The sequence below is a fragment of the Chlorocebus sabaeus genome, chromosome 14, assembly GCF_047675955.1.
Source record: "Chlorocebus sabaeus isolate Y175 chromosome 14, mChlSab1.0.hap1, whole genome shotgun sequence".
NCBI lineage: Eukaryota > Metazoa > Chordata > Mammalia > Primates > Cercopithecidae > Chlorocebus > Chlorocebus sabaeus.
The window spans coordinates 29,069,476-29,093,023 of NC_132917.1; the positions used below are offsets into that span (position 1 = coordinate 29,069,476).

Genomic DNA, 23,548 nt, shown 5'->3' on the forward strand with positions numbered 1-23,548 from the left:
GAGGAAAGGAAAAAAGTTGAGAAGTGAGAACGAATTAATAGACAAGCAAAAAGACAAAGATATCCGGAGTGTGGAGAGGCACTCAGAAGAGAGGCTGAGACTGGGGAGATGCAGAGAAAGGCTGTCCACAAGCTGCCAAACAGTTGAGATGGAAAATGATCTGCCTGCATTTATTTATTGATGATCACACAGAGTAAATAAACGATATGATTCTGAATTGAGCACCTGCTTTTGCATTACATACAGCCACAGATAAGGAACAGGAAGAAAGGAACGGAGAAAAGGGCCACATCAGTGGAAGAATGGCAGGGGGTGGACAAGAGGACAGCCCTCGTGCATTAGTTGACACACATGCATGGTGGATCTCTTGGGGAGAGTGTGCAGGAAGCAAGCATGAGTTTGTGTCCGTGCACTAACAAGAAAGAAAGACATCGATCCTGTGATGGTAAGACAAGGAGGAAAACAGAGACCAACTCTTCCTGTCACTTTCTGCTTTCTCTTCTAATTCGAATCACGTAGTTCAAGAAATTTTGCACCCCACCTTCATATACTCATAAGCCCAAGTCCTCAGGACAGAGGCTTTGAGCCATTCACTTGTTCTCCTGGATCTCTGGGGGAGTGGTGTGAACAGGGCTTTTTCCCTCTCTAGTCCTCCTCGAGAAAAACTGGCCCCCTCCAAGGGAGAGTTCTGTGGTTGGTCCTGGCCATGGCAGCTTATTCACATGCCTGCTGTGTGTTTCTGAATCATAAACCTACAGACAGACTAGGATGGGAAGAAGACAGGCTGCCTTCCTGACCTTACACTTGGGCTGCCTGTCCCTGTAGCAAGGGGGTGATAATCAGGGCCCTTGCCCAGAGCCAATGTTTTCATTATATTTAAATTTCACAAATGATTGAAACGATCAGCTCATAAAAGCAAAAAAGAGTTGATGCATTCAACCTCTCTGGGCCTTTTAAGAGAACAGACTTATTATGACCATGTGAGTTGCCAGGAAGAAGCTTCTAATTAAAGCTTATTGCCTCTTAGCTACCATTGGGCAGCCATGTGGCTCGCCCTTCCTGTTAATTAGAGCAGAAAGGCATCTTAGCGGGGTTGTAGCCTCACAGAGCCCGTGCCCACCTTCCGGCCCACTTCCCCTGTGAGCTCAGGAGGATCCAGGGCTGCCACGTTGGTCCATCATCCCCTAGACGTGAGACTTGGGATCCAGACAGGATATTGCACCCGTGTTCTTAAAGGAAATGATAAGACCCTGGGCTACCAGTGTTATAAATGATTAATGAGAGGTAATTAGTCAATGTTTGTTAGTCATTTTGTAGATACAAAATGCTGGCTAAGAGCTAAAGGAAGAAGCAGAAGCAACAAAAGCTGAAAGACTTTATATCCACCCAAATGCTGATCATAGAACTCCATAATGTTGGAGCTGAGGGAAGGAGGGATCTCCGAAACCATTTGCCCTACGGTTTGAAAATTCTGCATTGAGGGGCCTTCTGGGCCGCTGCCCAGCAACTGTCTGCCAATGTTTCCTCCCCAAACAGATCTCAACCAGAAGGGCAAAATAAAGTTCCACAAAAACCATGCTCTCAGCATAACTTGAAGACAGAAAATGCCAGAACTTTAAAATAACCTGAGTAAAAAGAGAACCATCGTCAAATCCCAGCAGTGCACTTTCTGGTACTCCTAGGCTATGCCCTTTGGTTAGCAAAAGGCTCCCTCACTTCCTGCACAAAGCCCTTCACTCTGAAAGACTTCAGCATGAGGTTCCCACAGATCCTGGTGTGAGGAGCTCTGTCCAGGGGTCTGGGTGGGAAGGAAGTAAAATGTCTTCAGGATCTTCAGCTAAAGGTTCAGTCCTTGTTTACCTCTCCCCACCCCACCCCACCCCACCCCACCCCACCCACCAAATGAACAAAACAAATCAACAAGATCAATCCTGTCCTTGGGGGCATTTACGAAACTTTAGGCCAATGCACAAGAGACTTTTACATCCAATGTTTGGTGGGTCTGGTTCTGACTTGATATGTCAGATTAGAAACTGAGCCCTTCTCTGCCTGATTTAGGAGGTTGGACCCCACTGCTAGTCTCTGGTGTCACCTCGGGATCCTGCCCACCATTGCATCTGCCAATGGCTTGCACTGAGAATATACACTCCCCTCTGGCTCTCCTCTCCAGCTGGTGATCCCAGGCCTGGCTGCACCTCCTCCTCATGTTCCTCTGTCCCCTCTGGAGTGGTGCCTTACCATTGTCCCCTCTGATGTATCCCAAATGGCAGAGAAGAGTAAAGCCACCACTCAAAGTATAGGGAATCACCATGAGCAGGGAAGGTCTTTGATGCTTTATCTTAACATTTGTGTGCAGATCGCATTGGAACTCAATACATAGCCATGCTAGTTTAAATTTAAAAATATTCTTCCCCTCCAATCTTTTGGTAAAACTGAAGCTCTGGAAATATGAGCCACGCTGATTCTTTGGGTTTGCACGCTTTCGGAACATGGCTACACATCCTGCAGGTGCAAACATCTAAGTGTGAGTGCTGGCCCCAGTTTACCCCAACCCACCTGTTGGTCTCTCTCAACCTGCCCACAGCCAAATGCCTTTAGCCTCCTGTATGGAGAGGCTCTAGAAGTACTACAGTGAGCTGAATCTCAGACCTATAGAGTAAGGTGCTGAGAGTTGAGTCATCTAGTCCCTCTTCCAGGGGATACCATTTCACTTCACAGATCCTGAGTTGTACTAATTCACTGTTGGTCCAGTTTTTCTTCATGACTCATACCAATTGTTTGTATCAATTGTTAGTTAATGAAGAGCTGCCAAGGTCATTGGGCCAATAATACTATGACCTACAATTTGGACACAGGGAATGGTAGAGCTAACCCAGTTTGATTTTCCACTAGGTTCCAGGCACTCTGTCAGGTGAGGCACACAGTATCCTATTTAATCCTCATGTGGACCCAGGGATAGGTATCACTGTCTTCATTTCACACATGAATTATCTGGTACCACAGGATGTAATGGACACATAGCACCCAAATGACTCAGAATTCAAATCCATGTTTTTCTTCTCCAAGTCCTATATCTTCTATCCACTGTCCATGCTGCTGTGTCCCTTGCTGTTCTTTCTGTTGCATCTTTTTGGCCATTTTACCTCTTATGACCTGTAATGTTGGAGAATAAAACGGATAGAGGAGGCGAGGTTGGAAAGTTTGAATCCTGCTGTCAGTTGTTTCAGGAAGACAGAGAGGGTGTAGGAGAGGTGGTGGATCGGAACCAATGTCTAAAGTGACATTTCTCTGATCACATCTGGAATTAATTTATCTGGGTCCACCCTGTTTGCTTCACAGCCACATTTTTTTTTTTGAGGAACGATTCCAGAGAGGTCTTAGCAACCTAAAGAGAAAACATCTTCCCAAGCCCGTTCCCCATCACCAGCTGGAGCATCCGTCTCATTAATAACTGGAGCCTCATCCTTCACATTCAAAGGGAGTCCCATTACCCAAAACAATAATATTTTTAATTACCCAGGCAGAGTGGCAATTGCACATTGAATACTAAGGATTATGTAAAATTAATAAATACTTTTGGAAATTCATTGAACATTTTAATGAATTAAAAGTTATGAAATATTTATAAGCGGTAACAACACCATTTATTACCATTAATAAAATAAATACATTAGTCAGAGAATGAAATTCATTACTATTTTACTACTAGACATTGATGTCAATGACTGAGTATTGCTCCAAATTACTTGTAAAATAGACCAATTATTTTAGTGTGATTAATCTTTTCAATTATTTCCTTTATGTAGTTGTAATTTGAAAGTAATTTTCTTCTGGGAGTGCAATGACCTCGGCACACTCATTCTTTATTTATTTATATTTAAAAACCTTTTGTGTCTGCCCCCATTTCTGGGCAAGTTCCAATGATCGAATATTTAAAATAGTTGCCCAAGCAGGCATTGTTTCTAAGCACTTTGTGGGGCATTTAAAAATTGGCTTTATTAATAATTATGGATAAGCCATTCCAAAGTAAGAACTTCTTTGCCAACAGTAGCTAGGCACTGGTGGAGAAAGGAAAGACCAGCGAATTTCCTTCCTGGTTCCACCTGCTTTCGCCTGACTATTTTGGATTCCAGTCTTCCTCAAGGGAGGTGGTGTGACAGGCATTTGAAAAGACTTCTCTCCTGCCTCCAACTACCTCTACAGAATTAAGCAGGATTACTCTTTTGTGTGGCACAAAGGACTCTTTGCACCCAGTCACCAAGGTAAAAAAAAAATGACTTTATCAGGCATAAGAGCATAGGTCTTAGGAGGCAAGAGAAGCAGCTGCCTTTGCAATCAGAAAGCAAGTCTGGGCTATCAGAATCTCTGCTGGAAAAGAGGTAAATTTTCCCTTTGCATAATGGCTCAGGCAAGGCACAGATGGAAAGGCAAAAGGCGGGTGTGAACCTGTAAACATACCCCAGGATAGTTGTGCCGAATTATTCAGCTCTGGTTCTAGAATTAGGAGATTCAGCTTAGTCCAGAGATGCCAGAGAGAGGATGAGAACATGTATTGTGCCAAGCATTGTGCTAGGAGCTCTGCACGCAATATCTGTTTTAATTTCCCAACAAACCTATAATTATGTATTTCCTGATGAGAAAATGAAAACTCACAGATTTAGGAAACTTTTCCAAGCTCAAAAAGGTGGTAAGTGATGGAGCTGGCATTCCAAATTCATTCAGTCTGATTCTAAAGCCTCTAATCTTTCTCCTACATTGGAATAAGCAAACCTTTATTGAGTGCTTGCCATGAAAAAAAAAAAAAAAAAGCACTTCGCTGCTAATTGGGATACAGAGATTTTAAAAAAAGACAGTCTTTGATTTTAGGAACTTAGCATCTATTGAGTGAGACACATAAATAACTATGGAGAGAAGTAGAAGGTTCTAAAATAGACATACATGGAAACAATTCTGAGCGAAGACTTAGAGAAAATACTATTTGAGCTGGGGTTTGAAAGATGTGCGGGTCTTTGAAAGATGAAGAGCGCACTGCAGGGGGGCACAGATGGAACCAAAGCTTGAGCTGGGGAGGGACATTTGAGAAATGCAAGCAGATCTCAGTGGCTGATGAAATCATAATTTTCATGCTTATCTTTTAAATGGTTCAGTCCACAGTAAGTTAAGGGCAGGAGATTTTGGAAATAGGGAGTTAGGAAGGAGAGCGTTTTGAAAATGGAGTTGAACATCCACCTGGAGTTAGGCACAAGAACTAAGTGAAGATACTAAGGTCGTGACTGCAATTTTTCCTTGGTGTTCACTTGCAAGCAATAGAGCCCACCATTGCATGGCTGATTGAGTCCCCTAAAGTGACTGATCCAGGTGGTGGCACCTCCCCAGGTTGGCACTGTGTGGCTCTCATCACCCTCTTGGCATTAGGTCAATAATTAACATCACAAAGCTTTGCAGGAAGCCTCAGAGGAGCCAGTTTGTTATTGTGAATGATAATTTCTTCATGACAAACAGCAGCATCAAAGAAGCAGGTTAGTTTTCAAAAGCTTCAGGCGAGGCGAGGCCCAGAGAGGTTAAGTAGCTCACGGCATCATTTACAAGACACCTCCACACAGCCACCTTCTCACTGACCCTCAGCATGAGGTCAGTTTTGAGACAACTATTGATACGTTGTTATCCGTATTTTAAATGAAAAAAAAAAACACCCCAATCTATGTTCCAGTTATGAGGGAAATCTTTAATGATTTGGAGTGATGGCTAGTCTATGGCAAGTAAGAGGTAGGAAGGAGACTTAAATCCATGTTTTCTGATTCTGGTTCAGGGATCATTCTGTGGTCTTTCTGAGAAAGGAATGTTGGAACTACCTTGGAGGAAGACATCTTCAGGAATTGAACACCTATTCAATACTGACAGAGGAGGAACACTGCCATCTTGGACAAGCACCTTATCCTAAAGTTCACCTTAATCAAAAACCACCTAAATCCAAAGGACATCAGCCTAATGGCCAAGGTCAGCATGACCATAAACCACAAATAACGTCTCTGACAAGAAACATTCCAAACTCCTCCCCAGCCAGAGACATGCTAGCCCCGAGATAGTCTCTCTCCGGCTGGAAAGATGTCAGCCCCAAGATAATCTCCCCTCCATTCAGAGAAATTCCAACCCCCCCCATAAAACTTCTCCCCTACACAGAAACATTCCAAGCTTCTGATAAGCCCACTCACCCTAAGACTAATATATACTCTTAGTCTGTAAGAGAAAGTGTTCCTGACCAAAATCGGCCAGAAGCCCCTCTCAGGTTTATTTTCTCTAAAATAAATCTGTTTTTAACTGTTGAGCTGCATTTTGTGTTTCTTTCCTCTTTCTTTAACTCTTACAAACTCTTTGTAAGATTTGCATTTACTTTGCACTAACTCTCACAACTCTTAGGTTTAGGGTGCAAATTAAATATAAGTCAAAGATGACCTTTAAGGAACAGTTCTATGCAAAGTGGAATGGAAATGTTACAGCAACCACACCAAAATTCAGTCCTAAGACAGAAACAACTATTTTATATTAATGTCAGTATGCACTCAGTTTAGTACTTTCTCAGAAAATGTCTGTGGCATGGATGAGTGGATGCAAGGATGGGTGGATAGCTGAGCCCGCTACCTACAGAGTTTTCTCCTGGCAGCCCCAAGACAGAGTGCTACTGTGATCTACATTTTACAAGCACAGACTGAGGATCCTGCTGAGGCATTGCTTGCTGTTGGAAGAGAAAATGCCCAGTTTGGGTCAGGCTGCCAGGAGCCCATGAAGTAATCCCTCATTTACCCAGCTGGATTTTGGAGCCTACTCTAGATGTTGATTGGTTCCACATGGCTGGCCAAAGATCTGAATCTATTTGTTCAGCTTCTCTCATTTCCTCTTGTCCCCTTTCAGGCTAAGAAAGATATCCTCCATTGTCCAACATTGTCTTTGGTAGAGAAGGAGGAGAGAGAGGGGGGACAAGGTTAGGGGATGCTACCCATTTTTTCCTGGAAATATTTATACTAGCTACATACCCAGCACCTCAAAGCCAGGACCCACCTGGACAAGAACTTGCCTTTTGTGAAAATGGCCCATATTCAAAGTCGAGCCTTGTACTAAGCCCTAGCTTTTTAAAGAAGATACAGTTAATCTACCTATTTTTGGTTTTCATATTTTAAATAGTGTAACATCCAGGACCAGATCATAAAAACTGGAGTTAATAGGAGAGTTGAGGCCGCGCGCGGTGGCTCATACCTGTAATCCCAGCACTTTGGGAGGCCAAGGTGGGCAGATCACAAGGTCAGGAGTTCGAGACCAGCCTGACCAACATGATGAAACCCTGTCTCTACTAAAAATACAAAAATTAGCCAGGTGTGGTGGCGTGCGCCTGTAATCCCAGCTACTCAGGAGGTTGAGGCAGGAGAATCCCTTGAACCCAGGAGGTGGAGGTTGGAGTGAGCTGAGATGGCGCTACTGCACTCCAACCTGGGAGACAGAGTGAGACTATATCTCAAAAAAAAAAAAAAAAAAAAAAAAAAAAAAAAAAAAAAAAAAAAAGAGAGAGAGCTGAGAATCAGACTGTCCAGTGGCTCTTAAAATGTATTACATGAAGCCCCATTGAGGGGGAATGTCAAGGGCTGTGGAGCAGGTGGGTTCTGGGTCCCCCCAAAGAGAGCTATACTTGTATCATTTTATATACTGGGCTTCCATATAAGACTTTGTTTTAATTAAGGCTTCAGGTTCTAGAAAAGGTTTGAAGATCACGGGTCGAGTTCAAACACCCTCATTTTAGCCCTGGAGAAGTTAAAAAATGGTATTTGTGCATCTCCAACTCTTTGGGGACATGTGTTTCAAGGTATCCATAATCATGGGACTGCATTTGACACTTTGGATTCCTTCACCTTCCTGAGCCAGAGAAGTTAGAGAAATAACTTCTCTTGGGTAAGTTGAAGGTTATGACATCCTCTCTAATGAATGAATCAGAAGCAATGTGTATGAAATTATCTCAGTAGAGTAAGGAACCAAGAAGATTATTTCTTTTGAGAAATCTATTAGTGAGCTGAATGTGGCTATGGCCTGGGAAACCTCAGATATGTTTCTTGTAGGTTCATGAAAGAGAAGAGGAGCTATAGAGGCCTGCTATAAAATGTATGTAGGCTCACACAGGAGCTATCGATCTCCTTGTTTTTCATGGGGGAGCTCCTTTGCAGCTCCTTGTCTTCGTGTTGACTGGCGGCAGTGGTCCATCTCAACTGCCTCTGGCCAATGCGAGCTGGGAAAGGGAAATACTGAATTGATTTCTTGAAAAATTGAGAACTTGACAACCATAAGGTGGAGGCAGAAAGCACCTTGGGCTGGTCAGTAATTTAGTGTATCACATTTCAAGGAAAATCTTTGGGTCTTTGTTCGTTCAATTTCTACATGGCAAGGGAGACAGATTCGATGTTTCTGGTGTCCTTTCCAGCAGAGATCTTCAGTGCACACAGCAAGGTGTGGCAGCTAAGAACATGGATTTTGGAGCCAGATGGCTCCATTTCAATACCAGATGTGTGACTTTGGGGAAATTACTTAGGTCTCCATGCCTTGATTTCTCTATCCATATAATGGGAATAATAATGATAATAATAATATTACACACTTCATAGCATTGTTGTAAGGATTGAATGAGTTAATATATGTACCATGCCCATGCTTAGAACAGGGCCTAGTGCGTGGAAGTGCTAGATGAGGGTTTGCAATGCCCTGCATTTTTACGAGCTGTTCGGAGCCATGCTGATCCTTCCTCCCTCCCTTTCTTTCTTTCTTTCTTTCTTTCTTTCTTTTTTTTTTTTTTTTTTTTTTTTTGGCAGAGTCTTGTTCTGTTGCCCAGGCTGGAGTATAGTGGTACCATCTCAGCTCACTGCAACCTCTGCCTCCTGGGTTCAAGCTTCTGCCTCAGCCTCCCGAGTAGCTGAGACTACAGGTGCGTGCCACCATGCCTGGCTATTTTTTTCTTTCTTTCTTTTTTTTTTTTTTTTTTTGTATTTTTAATAAAGACGGGGTTTCATCATGTTGGCCAGGCTGGTCTCGAACTCCTGACCTCAGGTGATCCGCCCACCTTGGCCTCCCAAAGTGCTGGGATTACAGGCATGAGCCACCACGCCTGGCACACTGGTCCTTTTCAAATCCCTTTCAAGAAGCTAGTCTTTCCCGTTCTGACATACGTGTTTCTGTAGGCACCTCTGAACCTGAGGGGTCCCAGTGAGTGTCCTGTGTGATCCTATTGCTCTGAGTTGTCTGCTCAAGACAGGTTTTTGTGAATGGGCTAAGGTTTCCCTGGGAGCCAGGCATGGGTGTCTCTGGGGGCTGATGTCTCTCTTGTCTGTGCTGATTGTGTAAGCTGCTCTTTCACTGGTCTTTCAGGGAAAAACCTATTCCAAGCCATTTCTACTCACAGCTACTTTCTTTTGGAAGTAGTAGGGTAATAGCCCAAAGCTATAAAAGAAGGTGCAGCATTTATCAATTGATTGATTAACCAATCAGTCAACGTGTATTTGTGTGGTGTTTTCTGTGTGTTTAGCACCATGCTAGCTGCTCCCTGGAGAAATAAAAGAAATGTAAGACAAGGTCTTGAACTTCAAGTTAGGATCCCAAAATGATTAAATGGGAAATGATTATAAAACACCTACTAAATGTAGATGTAGAGAATAAAGTCTTCCAAGGAGAATTTCTGTAGTTGCAAATGGCATTTCCTGGCCCCAGGAAATGAGTGAGGTGGTCCAGTCTAGGCCCCTTATTCTATTATTTTCTGATGTGGGAGGCAATAAGAAATGACCTGTGTCACATGAAAGTGCCACAAGGGAAGGAGTAATATTGAGGAGATTTATCTGGCAATGTGTGGAAGATGGAATGGTATTAGAGAGACCAGTTGGCTGCTGCCAAAGTACAAGTCTGCACCTATGAAGAATATAGGAAGAATAAGACACACAGCTGAGCATATGAAGTCAGAAGGGTAGATCCAAGAGACAGCAACAGTAGTATTGTATTAGTCCATTCTCACACTGCTGTAAAGAAATACCTGAGACTGGGTAATTTATAAAGAAAAGAGGTTTAATTGGCTCATGGTTCCACAGGCTGCACAGGAAGCATGGCTGGGGAGGTCTTAGGAAACTTGCAATCATGGTGGAAGGCAAAAGGGAAGCAGGCACATCCTACATGGCTAAAGCAGGAGGAAGAGAGCAACAAGGAAGGTGCTGCACACCTTTTTTTTTTTTTTTTTTTTTAAGATGGAGTCTTGCTCTGTCACCAGGCTGGAGTGCAGTGGCGTGATCTCGGCTTACTGTAACCTCTGCTTCCTGGGTTCAAGTGAATCTTCTGCCTCAACCTCCCGGGTAGCTGGGACTACAGGCACCCACCACCATGCCCAGCTAATTTTTGTATTTTTAGTAGAGAGGGGGTTTCACTATGTTGGCCAGGATGGTCTCGATCTCTTGACCTCGTGATCCACCCGCCTTGGCCTCCCAAAGTGCTGGGATTACAGGCGTGAGCCACCGTGCCCTGCCACTGCACACTTTTGTTTTTGTCTTTTGAGACAGAGTTTCACTCTTGTTGCCCAGGCTGGAGTGCAGTGGCACAATCTCGGCTTACCGCAATATCCGCCTCCCAGGTTCAAGCGATTCTCCTGCCTCAGCCTCCCGAGTAGCTGGGATTACAAGTATGCGCCACCATGCCCGGCTACTTTTTTTTTTTTTTGTATTTTTAGTGGAGACAGGGTTTCTCCATGTTGGTCAGGCTGGTCTCGAACTCCTTACCTCAGGTAATCCACCCACCTCAGCCTCACAAAGTGTTAGGATTATGGGCATAAGCCTCCTCCAACATTGAGGATTACAATTCAACATGAAATGTGGTGAGGAGGGGAGGACACAAATCCAAACCATATCAAGTGTCTAGACAGAAATACTGGCTTTGTCACCAGATCAACTTGGAATCAAGTTTGACTCCACCTTTCACTAACTCAATGACCTTGGAAAGTTTTGAAACTTCTGTGAGCTTCAGTTTCCCCATCTGTAAAATGAGTATACTAGTCCCTGCTTTACAGCATTATTGTAAAGCTTGCATGAGGTAACACATAAAGGCATTGACATTTGCCTTTGTGCATGGCGAGTGCTCTGTCAGCGTTAGCTTTTTGCCATTAGTCCATATCGGCTGAGATGAACTGAGCACCTACCTAGTGTCACACACTGTGGTAAGTGTGAGGATGTAGAGAGGATATAGGAATGGCCTCTGTCTTGATGACACCCACCGATAGATATTATCTCCTATGCGGAGAGAATTGTCCCATGTGTCCTTGAGGCTTCTCCAGATGAACTAAAATGGCACATCTCTGTGGTGGACCAAGGAAGAGCTGTGGAGTTCTACAGTTGTGTTTTCCCTTGTGCTCTGTCTGTGCCTCATCATGAAGGGACCAAGTTCTTATCAGAAAAGTAGACCAGGCATCCTGCAGACCTACCTACAGTTCTGACCAGTAATATCGCCAGCTCTATTCACCTCCTTCAAAGACACCATTTTTCTCCTTTTATCCCCTCTTCTTCTGGCTTAACCAAAGCAGCGACCCCAGAAAACCTAGACATTTGGCTACATCAAATAGGCATTGAGTATGCCTTTAAAGTAACCCTTTCCCTTTAAATATGAGTATAATTTTAGGATGATTTTTATGTCTGCAATTTGTCTATGCCTACTGATGTGCACCTGAATTTGTTTTCTATGGGAAGGAAATTTAGAAGTTCTAAGCAAACACTGAGATCACCTTGTTCTTCACTATTCTCTGCCTTACACATCCATATCAATCCCTCCACATCCGTTGTTGACCACAGGTGGTCTGACCCAGAGAAGAAACACAGAGAACATTTGCCTCCTCATGGAGACCATCTGTTCTTGGACCTAGGGCCACTGAAAGAAGGAGGCTGGACCATGAGAACTTCTCCAGGTATCTGGGCCAAGCCACTTTCTCTAGGGAATCAGAGGAAGACTCATCTTCTCCCTCTTCTAAGAGGGTGCCCTACCAGCAGAAACTTTCTGGATCATTAGAGAGAGTTTAGGGAGGTCAACTCTTGGTTTCATAAAGGCAGAAAAGCAGACAAGGAATGGGTCTCTGGAACAGACTCACTGCAAATGCAACACAGGCTATGGGGGATGAATATTTCTAGGTGAGAGGGAGTTGCAGGGCAAGGGAGAAAACATCTATAGGTTGAGATTCTTGATTTTAACATGCAAAGAATTTTTTTCAGGTCAAGAAATTTTTGCAGGAGTATTTGTAGTGGGCCTGATATCTGGAATTTTGTAGTTTCTTATTCCCTTTTCCTAATGATGATCAAATGAGAACATTCTGGGAATTGATACCTTCCCCCTGTCACATTCTTGTTAACTGGTTCCATTTCAACAGATGGCCTCTTTTGTACGGTACACAGATCCTTGACATCTGTGAGGACTGATGATGTCCAGAGACATTCACAAATCTTCAAGTTCATGAGTGCGGAAACATTTGTACAAGCTCCTGGCTTGCTCCCAAACCACATGTTTCTCATACATTGCCTCATATCATAGGTTAACCACCTTTTCAACTTGAACTGTGGTTCAATCTATTACATTATGGTGATTTTTCTTTTCCCCACACATAAACCAGTTTTGATTAAACAACGAAAACAAAATACACTATAAAATTTCCTGCAAGGCCAGCAATAAATGAAGAGCCACAGGGGCAAAAGAAGCTGGGTTGGCGGGGGGTCAGTAGGGCTTCCTCCCTGAGAGAATTCCTTTCACACACCACTTCCCAGAAGCACAAAGTTCAAATCCAGGCCTGTACATGGGACAGATGACTGTGGGATATGGGCCTTCAAAGTTATTCATGAATAGTCTAAACTGAGAATTGAGGTTGAGAGTGCCTCAGGCTTCTTCTGGCTCCACACTTCATTCTTGGGCCCCTGATCCTCTCCCTCCTCCCACCCTCCACCTTCCGCACTTCGGTAGGCCCCAGTGTCTGCTGTTCCCTTCTATGTGCCTAAGTGTTCTCAAGGAAGATATAATTTTATACCAGCTCTTCAAAATTCATTATCTGGGATATGGATCACCTGGTGTCATTCAGAACCAGCCCCTAAAACACTCTAGACTTTTTTTTTTTTTGATATGGGGTCTCGCTCTGTTGCCCAGGCTGGAGTGCAAAGGCACAATCTTGGCTCACTGCAACCTCTGTCTCCTGGGTTGAAGCAATTCTCCTGCCTCAGCCTCCCAAGCAGTTGGGATTACAGGTGCACATCACACGCCCAGCTAATTTTTGTATTTTTAGTAGAGACAGGGTTTTGCCATGTTGGCCAGGCTGGTGTTGAACTCCTGACCTCAAGTGATCCACCTGCCTCGGCCTCCCAAAGTGCTGGGATTACAGGTGTGAGCTATAGCACCCAGCCCACTCTAGACTTTTCTTCATAAGTATGTGCATTCCCAGCTAAACATGGTTGTAGGTTATTGACACATCTAACACAATAGGCTACCAACGAGAGTGGGAAAGCCAGATTCAGATACCTTCACTGCAGTTCTTCAGGGCAAAGAAGTCCACTGCAGACAAGCTGCGGTTTCCACTGGAGACGTATTCCAGGGCCACTCGAAAGGGGTTGTCTGGGCGCCCGATTCTTCCCTGGAGCACTGTCCAACTGGTTGCATTGGAAAGCAGGGGAGAAAAGCATAGAGAAACAGTTATGAGAATTAGGCGTAACATGTGGACAGGGTCACGTCCTTGCAGGGACTTCAGGGCTCACATTCTTCATGGGCACCAAGAGATGGGACTCTAAGTGGCACTGAGGACAGTGACTCTGACAGCAACAATCAAACACTTATTTTCTTTCAGTCCAGCGAACTTAGAGATCCAATTCGCAAACCCACTCTCACCACTGGCATTTCTTTTGTCGTATTATGTTTAAGGCAAATGCAGCTCTTTGGACTATTTCAGTAGCTAGTATCATAAGAAAGTAAATATATACTTGAGAAAACCTGCCAGCAGACTCAGGGAAATGTCTTCAAAACATTTATCACTCTATTCATAATTATCTCTAGAAAGAATGATTGGTTTTCAGAGTTTTATCTGATAGAAAGTCTCGGAACCCTCAGGTTTGTTCTACAGTTACTTAACAGGGAAGCTAGTAAGAGCTATTTATTTACTGCAGGAAAATTAAAGTGCACCGAAGCATGTATTTTGGGGTAAAAGGTACCTAAGATTAACGTGGACTTTGTAAAAAGTGCAAACAGAAAAAGATGGAAGCAGGCGAAATGGTGAGCTCGGCACCCACCTATAATCAAGGATACTGACACTGTCAGAGAATAGACAACAAATTAAATGAACACTTTTACACCTTGCTCATGCTATTAACCTCTTGAAATAGACTCCTGTCACTGATTGGACCACCAAATTTACTTTCCAACATTGATTCATAAATGTCTGCAAGTGTGAGTGTCTGTGTGTGTGTGTTTGTGTGTGGGTGTGTGTGGATTTATTTACTTATTTTGAGTGGTTTGTGTGGAAAATAAAAATTACCTAGATTATTTCATATTTTCTTTCCTTAACAACTTTATTGAGGTATAATTCATGTATAATAAATTACATGTACAAAAAGTGTCACTTTGGGAGGCCGAGGTGGGCAGATCACGAGGTCAAGAGATAGAGACCATCCTGCCCAACATGGTGAAACTCCGTCTCTACTGAAAATACAAAATTAGCTGGGTGTGGTGGCAGGCACCTGTAGTCTCAGCTACTCGGGAGGCTGAGGCAGGAGGATCACTGGAACCAGGGAGGTGGAGGTTGCAGTGAGCAGCAATCGCCACTGCATTCCAGCCTGGTGATAGAGACTCTGTCTCAAAAAAAAAAAAAAAAAGTGTATGATTTGATGGTGGGTTTTGGCTTATTTGTACATCTATGAAATCATCACAATATTTCACTTTTTTTACCACTAGGTTGGGCTTTGGTATGGCGGTACAAGTGGTAAAGGAATAAGGGAAAAACTAGCTTTCCATTAAATTTTTTAAAACATTTCCACCCCCTAAATATAAAGTGATGCTCACTGTAAAAAATAAAAAGCATTGAAAATCCAACAACTCAGAAAGGCTGATAATGGAAAGTAAAAGTCACCTAGAATACCATTGTCCAGCAATAACCATAGTCACCACCTAAGGGAACAACCTGTCAGTTTTTTTTGTTTTTTTCTGTCTTGAGACAGTGTCCTTCTCTATTGTCCAGGCAGGATTGCAGTGGTGTGATCACAGCTCATTGCAGGCTTGACCCTCCCCAGTTTAGTTAACCCTCCTACCTCAGCCTCCTGAGAAGCTGAGACTACAGCTGCGAACAACCAATCCTGGCTAATTTTTGTATTTTTTTGTAGAGACAGGGTCTCACTGTGTTACCCAGGCTGAACTCCAATTTCTGGGTTCAAGCCATCCACCTGCCTCAGCCTCCCAAAGTGCTGAAATTGCAGGTGTGAGCCACTGCGTCAAGCCCAACCTGTCCATTTTAATCCATTTTAATTTTTCATGAATGAGACCATAGTACATATACTCTGTGGTTGCACTTGCTCACTTGACAGTATGTCACAAGACAATATAGATTACATTATCATTTTAATGATTGCGTTTTTAATGATTTGTGCATTGCTTCTGATGTTTTCTTGATCATGATTATGCCGAAGCTAACTCCGTGTACTTGTCTAAATATGGCCTAAGGACAAATTCCTAGAATCAGAGTCAAAGTGTGTACACATTTAGGCATATTGTCAATCCTCCCACAGTGAATCGGGGGCCCATTTCTGCATGCGCTTGCTAACACTAGTTCCCACCAAATCTTTTCTGCCTGTGCTAACTTTTGATGAAGGCATTGCCTAAGACAATCCACCATCTCTTTCAGTGTGGTGCTCCTGGCTGGTAGCTTTATGTCTCTGGTGTCTGGCATGCAGTGGGTGTCTGCTGAATGAAGGAGGTAGTCTTCTTCCCTGTCGCTGTTCTCTGTAGTTAATTCAGATCACTGAAGCCAATTCTTCAGCCATTTAATAAAAGTGTATTGAGTTTCCCCACAATAGATGCTGTAGAAGGGATTATTGCTGCTGTAAAGTTTGTTCTCTGTTACTATACCCAGCAGGATTTCCATCCACAATAAAACTGGTGCAATTGAAGGAAAAGGAGGCCTTTTGGTTTAAATGAAGGACTGTCAAAGAAAACAATATTTGAAAAGAATATGTAAACAAGGGGTTCTTCAGGAGACAAACAAAAAGACAAAAAGAGCAGAATCTGTCTTGTTCTTCTGAAAAATAAAGCATCTATTTTTGAGGAAAGATGGTGGTGAAAGGCAGGAGTATTCATATTCTGCCAAAATCATAGCTCTCTGCTCTGAGGAATGATGGATTTTAATTCCAGGTGCACAGTGGGCCTTGACAATGATTTCCATTTCTATATTGGCACCAGCCCTCTGGATAAATGTGTCAAGAGTTTCAGGAATTAGTTTCTGAGTTACCGATGCAATAACTTTTGTCTGAAATTCTCTGGCCTCCCATAGTTTACTGCTGCTTTAATAACTTCCAGAGCAGTTGCCAAACATGTATTTTATATCCAGGGAAGTTGGGACTAGAAAAGGGCAAGCTTATGCCTAGGGTCAGATTTGTTTAAGAGACCACCAGAAAGCCAGTGAAAAATAAATCTAAACCCTCTTCTTGGTCTGCCTCCATTTTCTTTGGCCACCTGAGTGGCCACAGAATGAGCCTATCAGGGTCCTGCTTTTGTTCCTTTGGCTGGTGGCAACTCTACTTAGGCTTGCAGAAGGGAAGGACCTAGAGCCTCCTGGAAACAAACGTGCAGCTGGTTCCACGTGTTGGGGATTTGTGACTGTCTTATCACTGGTGCTTCCATCAATCAATGTGGCAGTGTGGGGTGTCCATCTGGACTTTAGGAAGCCAGAGGACTGTATGGACAGCTTGTCACAATCCATTATCTTCCCTGTGTCTCTCTGGAGCTCTCCAGTTCCAGTTCTGGCTCTGCCCCTCATTTGCCTGATGACTTTGAATAAGGCACTTCTCTCCAAAAATGACAGAAATGTTGGATGTTTTCTGATCAATTGTATTCTGTCTCCAATTTTGCATGAATTTTTTGAGAAAAACACTGACCACCCATTTTTGCAGAGTGCCTATATGATAATGAGTACGTTAGAGTCCATCAAAAAAGGCAGGAGGGTTGGCTTGTGAATATCAAGGTCCATTTCTGACCTACGGGCTAGAAGTGATATATAGAAAGGCCACTGAATTGGGAGCTGAGTCCTGTATTCTGGTTGTGGATTTGCATGGGCTTGGGCAAGTCCCTGCACCTCTTTGGGTTTTAGTTTCCTCATCAGCAAAATGCAGGCATTGAATTAAAAGTTCCCTAAGGGCCTTTATTGATCTGATATCTATACTTCCTTAGCTGATTGCAGGAGTCCTAGTAACAAAACATTTTATGAAAGCCCTGAAAGCTCCAATTGACAAATAATATCCCACAGAGATGAGAGGAGAATGATTAATCACAGAATCACAGATTTATTTCTGCAAAGAGACTCAGTTTCACCCTCGTTGGAGAAGTGAAGACTTGCTCAAGGTCACACATTGAGTTACCTGCAGACTTAAGATGAAAATAAAGCATATTATTGCTCCAAGACTGCAAGCAAAAGAGACAATGCAACCTATGGATCATTCGATACAATCAATTGCATTTCATTTCCCTAAAATCACAGAGATAGAGAAAAATATGTCTACTTAGCATTGCTGGAGGGATCATCAATTTGGGTTTTCAGGATAGACCCACCAGCCAGATAGTGAAATACACCGTCAGAAAAATCTCCCAAAAAATCATAAGAAGTCCTAACATGGAAACAAAAAGAATTTCTAAGGCTGCCATGGCTCCCTACCAGCTTAGCTCTATATGTTTAAAGAAAACTGTCTGGCACATCTGATACAAGGCAAGCCAATGATGAGATTGAAAGGTTGGCAGCTGTGACTCAAAAGGGCAAAGGCACCAAGTTATTTTAAGCCCAGAATGAAGGGACGCTTTATGACAGCATGTGAGGACCATAAGTGGCAGTTGACAAGACAGGGAACATGTCATACTTTGCTTCTGTGCAATATCCTGATGGGCGTCATGTTGACATAGGGCTAGCTCACATCAGTGAGCCCTCAAACCCTACATCCTTTTCAAAGGAATGCCTTTCTGAGATGGTTTTAGCTGCTGCAGTATAGCAAGGAAAGGCCTAGATTCAGCTCTCAGCTCCACCATCCACCATCCTAAGCTACAACCTTAGGCAAAGGATTTAACTCCTCTGAGCTCCAGTTTTCCTATTTTTAAGACGGAGGTCATAATGCCTAACTTGCTGGATTGTTGTAAGGATTTCTGAGAAGGATGTACGCAAAGTAATAGCTCTTAGCACACAGTAGGAGTTCCATAAGTGGAGCTATTCCTATGGAAACCACTGCTTTCTCCATGGAATGACACTGGTCCTTGCAAATGTAGGCATCTCAATTCATTTATGAGAGTCAAAGAAGAAAGGAATATAGTAAAAGAGGGCGAGAAAGGTACTGCAGTTTATGAATAGCAGCCATCACATTTGTTTAAATAAAGAAAAACTTGGTTAAATGCATCTTTATACGTTAAATACAACTCCAACAGGTTATGTTAGAACATCCCTACAACGAGATGTATTAGGATTTGACTATGATAGCAGATCACCCTTCCTCTCAGAATCCTCCAAAGGCCGCCACCTCACTTAGAGTAAAAGCTTCTTCTTTACCTTTGCATCTTCCTGTAGGACATGAAAAGATGCTTTGTGTCTAGTTCTTGGTTAGCATTTGTTGAGTCGCATTCAATTTCTCAGATATTTACTGGTGCACTGTTGCACACTAGCTAAAGTATTGGATGCTCTAGGGATGCTAAGGGTCTAGGATTTAGCCTTGTTCTCAAGGAGCTTACAGACTGGTGAGAAAGAATAAACATATGTACCAAGATTTTTAGTGAATGGCAGCATAGAAGAGGCAAGTGAGAGGTGTAGGCACCATATGCTATTGAAGCAGAGGCCAAAGCGATGTCTCCAAATGGGCAGGATAGGAGTATCTTGAGGATGGGTTGTGAAGAAGGGTCAGGAATTAGGAAAAGGACAATGCAGAGAGAGAGACTGGCATGAGCACATGAGCAGAGGCCACATAGACAGTACGTGTTTGGAGAACAGGTGGTCCAGTCTTGGGCGTGCCAATGTTTTCCATGGTCCTCTACAGGACGGATGACTTCTGTGTCTCGCCTTCCCACCTCCTTAATGCCAGAATGGTAGATCATTCATCACTTCTCCAATGCCTTATACATCATAGACACTCAAAAAATATTTGTTGACTGAGAGGACAAATGAACGTATTTCCATTAAATCAGACACGTTTCTGACACTCTTGGTCAAAATTTATATTGCAGTGGAGCTGAGTTAATCCAAACGTTCATGTCAATTCATGAACACTAGCTGTCATCTATTCACATGATAATGATACCTTCCCTGTTAGGAGAAACGCACAGACTGCAGAACTTTGGCGGTTGCATTATTACTACATAGCTCATCACATAACTCTTGGCCTTCATTTGCCGAGAGCAAATCAGAAGGAACCAGAGAATTATGTAATTGAGACCTGGAGGATACCTGAGTTCTCAACTAGGACAGTTACCATCTGTTGCATAAATGTTCTCTCCAATGCAGGTCAGGCTTGGACTAAGTCAATGTGAATACTATATACAGCAGCATTAATAATATGACCAACAAGAGTTAAAACTTATTAAAGGCCTACTATATGCACTGCTTATAGCTGAGTTTTCAATGCAGGTTGGCATGCCTCTACAATCTTTAGAACACCATTTTATTCTGTTATTTAAGCTCCCTGAGGTTAGAAACTATTTTTCCGAGGCTTTATTTCTATTTCTGGCTCTGATGAACATGGTTGGGGACCTGAGGCTACGAGATGTGGCCATCCTCATGTCCTGTGCGGTCATGAGCACCAAGTCATTCAGGTGGTGACTGACCTCCTAGCTGGGATGGCCAAACTCACGGGTGAGATCGACAATGACAAAAGTCACATAAATTAGATAACTAGCCAAGTCCCTGTCACATAGAACACAGTCACGTGATGACGATTACTATCAAGCATGACCCTGTCAAGACTCAGACCACACTGCTGGCATTCCTCCACATGTGCCTTTGCTAAGAATCTCTCTTGACAAGTGTCTGGACAAGGTATGAAGGTGTGAAGATTTGTTAGAAACAGAACTGAGCCTGTGGGAGTTTGTCTAGATCAATATAGAAAGAAAGGAAAAAAAAAAAAACAAAAAAAACCAATGAACCTCTCTCTCTAATCTTATCCTACAGGAAAAAAAAAAAAACACATAACTTTCAAGTTTTTCTTAAAATATACTTCGTAGTAATTCTGTAGCAAATATAAACCATTCAGCACAATTTTTTATTGTTTCCATTAAATCAGCCTGCATTTAAAGCATTTTTATGGGAGATAGCAGGGGAAAAATGCTAGATCAATGTAAATTTTAGTGTGAAGTCCTTTGTTGCTTATTAATTTTCTGTAATAATAATTACACATGGCGTGTGGCGTGGAGTCTTTTATCCAAGTAGCCTTGGCTTTGTTATTCACTTGCCCTTCATATTTTCCCACAAATTAGATGAATGTGCTCTGAAGAGGATCAGCTGTGATAGGAAGAGGTTTCAGGTTGAGTGGGGATCTGGCTCCCAATGGCCCAGGGTGGAGAAGAGCTGCTCTGAGGCTAAGGGGGTCTCCAGGCTCTGTAGGAGGGGCCAAGGCAGGGAGGGGTTCCCTGGGGCCGCAGGTCTGCTTGTTGAGACCTTAGCATTGTCAGCTGTAAAGCAGTTTTCATTTCATCAGAGATGTTAAGTGGGTGACTGGGATCTGGAAGGTAGGCTAGCCTTCCTGGGGTAGAGGCATAGAAGATGTTCCAAACTGCATTTCCCTAATTATTTTCACATGTTTTGGAACAAAGACAACATAAATGGTCCTGAGCTCCTTTTCCTAGCCTCCTTTTTTTGGGGGGCGAGGGGGACAGGGGTGGAGTGTCACTCTGTCACCCAGGCTGAAGTGCAGTGGCACAATCTCGGCTCACTGTAACCTCTGCCTCCTGACTCAAGCTATTCTCATGCCTCAGCCTCCCAAGTAGCTGGGATTACAGGTGTGTGCCATCATGCTCAGCTAATTTTTATATCTGTAGTCGAGATGGGGTTTCCCCATGTTGGCCAGGTTGGTCTTGAATTCGTGACCTCAGGTGATCCGCCCACCTCGGCCTCCCAGAGCACCTCCTTTGGGGTTACAGGCGTGAGCCACTGCACTCAGTCCTCCTAGCTTCTTTTGAGCTTCTTCTAACTTCCCCTTTTTTTCTCTCCTCCCTCATTCCCTCCCTTCCTCTCTCCCTTCTCTCTTTCTTGCTTCTATTCCTCCCTCCCTTTTCCTTTCCTTCTTTCAAGAGAAATATAATAATTAAGCAGCCAGACTTTTATTGGCTGTGTGACCTCAGGCCCCTGGACCTCCTGCTCTCATCACTTGAGTTCCACCCCCACTGGGAGTTTTATAGTCTCAATTCTGCCTTTTATTGGCTGTGTGACCTTAGGCCAGCTACCTAACCTAACCTCTCTGTGCCTGAATTTTGTAATTAAGAAGTGGGAATAATAATTGACTCATAAAGGGGTGCTGTGAAGATCACATGGGTTGAGATACATGGGCATATAGTTAGCACTCAATAAGCATTAGCAGATGCTGTTGTTATTATTACGCTAGTGTTTCTTTTCTCTCCTAAATCCAGTGCGGCTGATGATCTTATAAGGTGAAATAAGAGATTGATTGTGTGGTGGGATTTGGGGGTTTTAGAGAAGAGCCTCCCATTCCAGACATAAAGGTTTTCAGGACTCCTTCCATTAAATATGAAAATCTTATTTAATTTTCCTAACAAATGCATGAAACATACCATCACCCCCATTTTATGAGAGAAAACTGAGGCTCAGAGAGCTGACATAGCTGGTTCATGTAGTAAGTACTAGGAGGCAATGTGAACCCAAGACTATCTTTAAAACTCTGGCACTTCCTACTATAATGCACATAGGTTTAAATGTATGCCAAATGCAAGTAACTCGTTTTTTAGAAGAGCTTTTGGTGGGTCAGAGGTGGGTCGTGTTTGAAGAACAACATACTAATAAAGGGTGCATCCTGCAGATATTTCGGCCCCTTTCAGTGTTGCCTTAGGCTACCCTATTCCTTTTCTACTCGACCTCTGCATCTTCAGAATCTGAATTGGAATATGCAGGCTTGTGGGGGGCTGATGTCCACCCTGACCATGGCTGAGCATTTTTTCTTCATTCTGTACACCAGGCCAGAAAGCAGGAGACAAAGAGTCTACCTCTACAGACTTAGCCTCTAAATCATTGCAATCGGGATGGGGAAGAGTAGACTGATCATAGCCACAGTTGTAAGAAAAACATAGTAGTAGAAGTGTTCTTAACTGGCCTCTGTGTGACTAATTTGCTTGCTGGATTAGCACAAGCTCTGCATTTTACATGCTGTGAAATATCCTGTGCACTCTGAATGTTCAAGGTTGCTGAGTGGTCAAGGTTACTGAGTGTTCAAGGTCACTGAATGTTCAGTGTTACTGAGGTTCAATGTTCAAGGTTACTGAGTATTTAAGGTTACTGTGTTTAAGATCACTCAAAGTTCAAGGTTACTGAATGTTCAAGGTCACTGAATGCTGAAGGTTACTGAGTGTCCAAGGTTACTGAATGTTCAAGGTCACTGAATGCCCAAGGTTCAAGGTTGGCATTGTTCAAGTGTTCAAGGTTACTGAGTGCTCAAGTCTATTCTTTAGTTCCCCTAGACGCCCTACTTCAATCATTTGAGTTCCACACCCACTGAGAGTCAGTTATGCTTATTCTGTCAGACACAGAACATGATACCCAAAAGTATGGCCCCTTGGCATGCTGAGTCCTTTGAAATGAAGGACATTGGAAGGGCTTCAGAAGCAAGTTTTCTCTGACCTTCTCCTCCCCTCCTGTCTCCCGTCCCTCTTTCTCCCTTGAAGTGAGTTGTAGAAACCAGAATTCCTCTTCCCCAAAATCAGTCATAGGAACTAGCACCCCTCTCCCCTGCTGGAAGCCATAAAACTAGAATGGTTATTCTCTCCCTGCGGCCTTGAAGACCTTCATTCCACAGGGGTCCTGTTCCACACCCAGGAGGAAGAAACGCTAGACAGGGAGGCCAAGGAGAATCTGAACCCACAGGCTTGCTAAGTTTCCCCCTAAGTCTGTCACCACTGGATCATCCCCTTTCTGTCCCATCCCCTTCTGCAATGGCTTCATCAAACCAAACAAGACATTGGGTCTTCATTTCTGAAGGCTCCCAAGTAATGTAAAATTTTGATTAAACCAATTTGTTTTGCTTTCCTCTTGCTTTCCTGTCTTTTGTCCTAGGAGTGTCCAGAGTGACCT

General features: G+C 43.3%; 1 protein-coding gene across 1 annotated transcript in view; it reads right to left on the minus strand.

Annotated features, from left to right (window-relative positions):
• ALK (ALK receptor tyrosine kinase) overlaps positions 1 to 23,548 on the minus strand; it is a 751,958-nt gene that overhangs the window by 188,808 nt on the left and 539,602 nt on the right. The window contains exon 5 of the mRNA XM_007971055.3: positions 13,552 to 13,679. Coding sequence (XP_007969246.3) covers positions 13,552 to 13,679 — 128 coding nt within the window. The remainder of the gene's footprint in view (positions 1 to 13,551; positions 13,680 to 23,548) is intronic.